Source organism: Haplochromis burtoni, unplaced genomic scaffold (assembly GCF_018398535.1).
Source record: "Haplochromis burtoni strain Fernald_Lab_line unplaced genomic scaffold, NCSU_Asbu1 Contig_377, whole genome shotgun sequence".
In the NCBI taxonomy this organism is placed as follows: Eukaryota; Metazoa; Chordata; class Actinopteri; order Cichliformes; family Cichlidae; genus Haplochromis; species Haplochromis burtoni.
This window is the reverse complement of record NW_024582738.1, coordinates 151405-158016: the sequence shown is the minus strand read 5'-3', so window position 1 is coordinate 158016 and position 6612 is coordinate 151405. Positions and strand designations below refer to the sequence as shown.

At 36.3% G+C, this 6612-nt stretch overlaps 1 protein-coding gene across 1 annotated transcript in view; it reads left to right on the top strand.

Moving 5' to 3' along the window:
* Window positions 1–6612, top strand: part of musk (muscle, skeletal, receptor tyrosine kinase) — a 37069-nt gene that overhangs the window by 21693 nt on the left and 8764 nt on the right. Inside the window, exons 9-11 of the mRNA XM_014340548.2 lie at window positions 939–1132; window positions 2659–2682; window positions 2838–2926. Coding sequence (XP_014196034.1) covers window positions 939–1132; window positions 2659–2682; window positions 2838–2926 — 307 coding nt within the window. The remainder of the gene's footprint in view (window positions 1–938; window positions 1133–2658; window positions 2683–2837; window positions 2927–6612) is intronic.

The following is a 6612-nucleotide window of genomic DNA, read 5'->3' as shown; positions in this document are numbered from 1 at the left end:
CCCCACGGCTTGCTATAAGGAGCCGGATCGTGTGGTTCACGTCAAAGACCCGGCTCTAAGAGCCATTTCGTTCGCGACCGACACGTCACTAACGGGTAGCATAATTGGTGTTTTATTTATTTTAAAGCAAATTGGTTAGGCTAACATTAAAATTAAGCTTCATAACTTTATAGTTTTAGTGAACTTTAATGTCTCATTTTCAGTATATTTTGAATACTCATTATCTCATCTTTATTTCAAGATGTTCAGATGAGTTGGAACAACTTATTTTTAATTTAAAATAAAAATTTTAATATGAGGACACAAGCATTTTCACCAGGATCAGAAACACCTGGACTAGCATAACGGTGACTGATCTCAAGCGAGCTCCAGAAAAGATAATTTTTTCTATATTTAATATTTAATCAACTAAATTCCGAACATGAGCTATCTGTTTTGAAAGTTTTGAAAAAGCCTGCTAGAGTAAAAATAAATTAATTAATAAACTAACATTAACAAGTGATATACATCTTTTTTTCAGTAAGAGTTATACATACATGTATGATGGTTTTAAGAAAGAGCTGCTTAACAGTCTGTTGATTAAACAGTAATATTTACCGTAATTTAATTTAATATACTGCTGTACAGTCCTCAATCACTTTTTAAAAAATCAGTCTGGTCTGTGACCTTTCAAAATAATAATGAGAAAATAAATTAATGATGGGTTGCAGAACACAAACCGTTTAATTACATCTAAATAATTATTTATGGATTTAATAGCTTGTTTACTTATTTCAAATTCTCATTACTTAATGATGCATAATTAATTAGTATTATTAGTATAAGTATTTATTTATTTCAGTTTGGCACTTTTGGCCCTCCACAGATTTGGACCCATTCAGATTTATTAAACAAAAGAAAGAATCACTGAATCTGATACACTTTTTCTTCATAAACAGAGAACACTGCCTGGCAGTGAAGGAGCTGTACTGCCATAAGGCGTGGCTGATAATAGAAGGCAGCAGTTCAGTCCAGTCTGGACTCTTCAGCTCTCTCACCGGGTCCCAGGCTCCCGTTTCACTGCTGCCAAAATGTCAGACCTTACCAAGTCTTTACACAGACCCTGATGGTTGTACATATGTTCCTTTTGCAGGTAAGACAACCTGAAGTGAAGTTTAATTAGTTTGTTGAACCACTTTAGTTGTAAAAAATTGCTAGTTTGGTAGTTGTAAAATAAGTTGGGCAAAGACTAATGTATTTAAGAGCAAACTGACCTTGTGTTCTCTTGCACAAGTCTGTTAAATTAAAGATTTTTTTTGTTTTTGTTTTTTAAAAAGAACATTGACTTCTGCTTTCATTAAACTAAAAAAAAAAAGTAGCTATGAAAAGTAAGTGAAGCATTATGTAAAAGAAAGTTGGCTGGGTACAGCTGTGTGTGCTAAGGGCCAAATAAAGCATAGTCTGCTACACTGCAGGTCATTGATACTGATGAGGTCATTAAGAGGGTTTGTCTGAATTGAGCCAAAATATATAGCTGCAGGTGTGTGTATCTCTGTGTTTGTGTGTTTCAGTGAATCAGTACTGATCTTCTGGTTCAAATGACTTCATAGTAGGGCTGCCACAATTAGTTGACTAGTCACGATTACATCGACTATCAAAATCGTCGACGACTGATTTAATAGTCGACGTGTCGTTTGAAGCTTTGTAAGATCCCAAAAGATGCAGGAATAAGTAGTAGGATTTAAGAGTGTAATAACTGACTGAAACAGAAAATGGCAGCACTGCATGTACAAGGATGCCAGCTGCCGTTAAACCCCGAAGACGAAGAAGTAGCTCTGTCCCAGAATTCATAGCGCAGCCCAGCTCAGTTTCCAACAATGGCGACAGCTAGTTAGGTTTAATATTACTCTTATTATTCTTTCTGGGTCACAAAATAAACGTTTAACATATTTCCAGGCGAGAATATAGTTGTGTAAACTTCAAATATCTGCTTGGTTTATCAAGAAACCACATATTTTCAAAAGCACTCTGACGTTTTCGGAGACGTCTGTTACCCACTAGCTCGATAGCTAGCCGGGGGTCAAGGATCACTAGAGCTGGTGAGAACACCGGACTCCCGGCAAATCGTTTTCAAACCCACCGCCGTCTTTCGCTACTCAGGTTAAATATATATAAGTCACTTAGATAACTTAAACATGTTATTGTTGGGCTTTTTTTAGTATTTTATTTGTTCCTGAGTAAATCAGTTTGGCTGAGATTAAAGTTATAGTTTTTACACAGCTGAGCAGACAACTGATTATCAGAAGTGTGAGATGCTTGAGAATATACTCCGGTGTCCTGTTATATTTTATATCGCAAGGAGTTTATTAAACTTCACCGAAACAATCTGCAGATTTCATTAAGATTTAATAAACTATCATCTTGTCTTTATTTTTAGTTAGCACATACCTTAAACACTTAAAGCTGTAAGCTAATGATAGTTATATAAGAGCAGATGCTGCTGATGCAATAAGCTGTACGTTTTACGTCCAATGGATGCATGATCTGATTAGTCGACTAATCGCAAAAATAATCGGTGACAACTTGACTATCAAAATGATCGTTTGTGGCAGCCCTACTTCATAGTTCCTCTTCTTCTCAATATTTAGATTCATTTTTCTTAATCTTTTCTACATTCAGACATCAAGAAAGATCTAATTACAAGTAAGTACAAATTTTTTTCAGTACATCACAATGAATTTGTTTCTAGCTGCCATAATTAGTCCAATGCAAAAATGAATTACTCTATTATTTTAAAAAGTAATTGCTACAGTTAACATTGTTATCTTACGGTAAACTGTTCTGTTTGACATTAACAGGAACATGTTACAATGACCGAGGCTATTTCTACCAGGGTAGTGTGAATGTAACCAGGTCTGGGACACCATGTCAACCATGGAACCAACAGGTATTGTTGTCTTTGGGTACATTTGTGTAAATGTTCCTAGAGCTACAAAACTACTTAGATATTTTATAACTAAAGTATAAAACCAGCAAAAGTATGAAATAACCACATGTAATCAAAAAACAGGACACACTTGAGTGTTTTCAGCTGATTTTAACCAAGAAAAGATGCTTCACTGATATTTTGTGTGTGTGTGTGTGTGTTTTAGGTTTTATGTATGTTCAGTTTTATATTAAAACATTCCTTTCCCTTACTCAGAAGCAGAAAAGCATACAAAAATGCTTACATGTGCAAACACCAGCAAATACAGAGTCACACAAATGTGTTAAACACACACACACACACACACACTTCCTGTAGCCCAAAAGCCCCTTTATGTTTTTATGGCTTTGCTCAGTGAGAGGGTGAACTGTTACTACTCTCCCGTGCAGTGTGTGTGTGTGTGTGTGTGTGTGTGCGCCAGGTCAGCAGAGAGGGAGGGACTCATTATGTCACATCCTGCCTCTGGAAGCAATTAGCTCTCACACGCATATGTTCCACATGCTCCGTCACTGAAACACACGCACACACACACCCACTCCCACTTCAGCATATTGGATTTGCTCACGCATATATACTCTACTATCTGCTAACTGCGAAAAAGCTTGCTTTCTAATCCAGTTTTCAAATGTTAGTACTTACACTTATGTTTACTACTGAACTGTTGTTGTTTTATTCTTCGTAAACACCCCAAACTATGTGTGCATAAGACCACATGAAGAAAACATATGAATACCACATTTAACCGTGTCTGATGTAAACAAGTAAACATAAACACATAGGTTCGGTTTTGTATTCTACAAGAATTATATTCAGTTCAACCATCTTCACTCTTAAAACCAGTGACATGTTTACTGTTCTCGATACTGGATGACATTGGCCAGAGATGCTTGTGTGTCTGTGTGCATGGATTGGTTTGTGCAGAAATATAGTCACTGTATATTACATGTATTTATGGGAAAGTCAAGACTAGTACCACTATACCACTAAATGTACAGTTATTTTAGCTTCAGAATGTTAACACCCTTTCTCTGCAAAATTGAAATGTATTTTAATTAAAGGCAGGCACTGGAAAAATTACCAAAAAAAGAAAAAAAATCCTTCTCCAGAATCCTATTGTGGTAAAGGGCTCATTTCATAAAACATTCAACAAACAAGTGTCAACTTGTAATATGAGCTCATCTTCTTTCGTGGTAAATTTCAATGTATGTCAAAAACAGAATCGCCGCATCACGCCTGAGCTTGGTGAGAGTTATGTAGGAATAATAAGATTACCTGCACTGTATGAAGGGTGATCATTTGTGGGGGGGAAATGCAGACAATCCCGTGGAATTGAATGTTGAATACTGAAAGTAAAAAGGTGGCATTGACTGTTTTATTTTTTTTATTTGAACTGTAAGACTTTACAAATACCCTTTAGTTTGCATCCTATCTGCTAATTTGAATTAAAATTAGCTCACTTTGCACTGTTATAGCATAGTGACAATAACAATGCACACCGTCCTTTCAATTAGAATGTTCTAATCATCTAAGCTCTATGCATGGCACTATGATAAGAACAATAGTCTATTCCACATATATGCTTATCCAGCCTTATTTTTCCTTTTCTAAGATAGTCTTGTTTAAATTCTAGATTCATTCCAGAAGATTTTTTAAATTCTTATCTTTAAGACATTAGGGAAAATGTTAGCTCCTTTACATAGCCATTTACAACAGATTGGACTAGTGTAATTTTTTGTTTAGACATGATATTGTACAAATGAAGAAGCCTGGATTTTCCGAGTGTGTTTTTTAATACCATAATCTTGAATTGTGACCACAGACTCATCAAATTACTCATACATTTGAGAGGCAGGTCTGAATTGACATCATAAACTTCGTAAGTGTTACCGGAAAACAGAGAGCTTGGTAAGTGGTAAGTGCAGAAGCACTAAAGGGAGCAGGGCTTAGCAAACCAGTGCTGTGTGTTGTCTGCACTAGGACAATAGGATTGAAGCTATAAAGAAGACAGAGTGACATCAGGAAGTTAGGCTTTAGTCCATGCTGCTTCCAGGAAAAGACTGTTACTTTCTGATATAATGTCCTGGCTGAACATAAGTCAGAAGGTGAGCTGTTAAACATGATGGAATCATTTTGATGATTAAGCTGAAGTTCCTGGCCAGCACCAAAGCTTTCATTTCCTCCTTGTAAGCAGCATATACCACCATTATTGGGGTAATGTCTCTTGTAACAATTCTCCCAAGGCAATGTTAATGTGATTGCACAATTTTGAACTCAACAACCATTTTTTTTTCAGTAGATGTTTTCAGATAGACCTTGGTGCTTTGGGATGTGTACTTTACAAGTTCATAAATTTACTTGCATCTCATTGTCATTTTATTATAGAAAATCAGACAAGATTTGTGTTAAATATAAACATCAGAGTGAAATCAGAGGGTGTTAAACTAAGAGTCACACCCAAAGTGTGATACATTATAGGGCAAAGTAGCTGTCCCATAACAAAATGACAGCCACACTGAAGTACAAGACGCAGAGTAAGGAGTTAATAAAAAAAATATAGTCTGGTTACAACAGTATGTATGGTCTGACACATCCTTTGTTTTAAGATTGGAAAGTAAGAATGGTAGGCAACTGACCAAACCACTGAGGTACATATGCCAAAGTCCATCCTTCAAAATAAAAAAAAAATTTAAAAAATGTTGTGAATTATTTTTTTAATCAGTAGCTTTCATTGCCCCCAAAATTGGGGCTTTAGCCTTTAGCCCCACCCCTTTGCTTTGTCTTCTATCTTCCACACATCAGAGAGCATATGCTTTACATAAATATTTTCATAATACAAATGATCCCTAATCAGCTCTTTGAGTTTTATGGGAAATGAGCAGAACACTGTAATGCTCCACAACATATGCTATTCTGCTTAGAATGACTTCTGTCTCATAAAAATCACATTTCCGTTCAGCACAAACATGTAAACTGTAAATGTACATGATACATGAATGGAGTAACTTTGGTGCCATTTTGTGCTGAGTCATAGAAATACTGCAGACGATGATTCACAACTTTATTGCAGGGGAAAACATTGCTAACGAACTAAACATACTATACAACACTGTCATTCTCATGGTATATATATGACTCGGCGTAAGAATCATCCATAAAATAATAACACAGTGGCCACTAATTAAACATTAAAAAGGGTCGAGTTCTCTGCAGGAAATGCAACTTGATCCACTGCTGGGGATTACTTACCAGCAGAGATCATTTGTTTATGCTCCAAAACCCCCTTTTCTGCTAGAAATCCTCTCTCTCTATGGATCTAGAGTGTTGCAGAATAGTGTTGCAAAATGCAAAATGCCTGCAGGAAGAAGATTGGGGAGGATGGTTGGTTGTATGAAGTGTTACACTTTGACAATGGAGGCTTGCATCCCATTTCCTGCCAAATGTCAGTGTATTATCTTGAAAGGCGATGACAAATGGCCTAAGTTGTCATTCTAGTGCGAAGATCTGTTGTTTTAAGCATTCCTGGCACCAGTTAGGAATCAACCCCATGCTGTTGACTTCACACGTTCAGCTACAGCAACATGTGTTGAACCCAACATTTTCAGTTCATGTCTTCATGTCTCTTGGGATAGAGTTGGCCATTGCTCTTT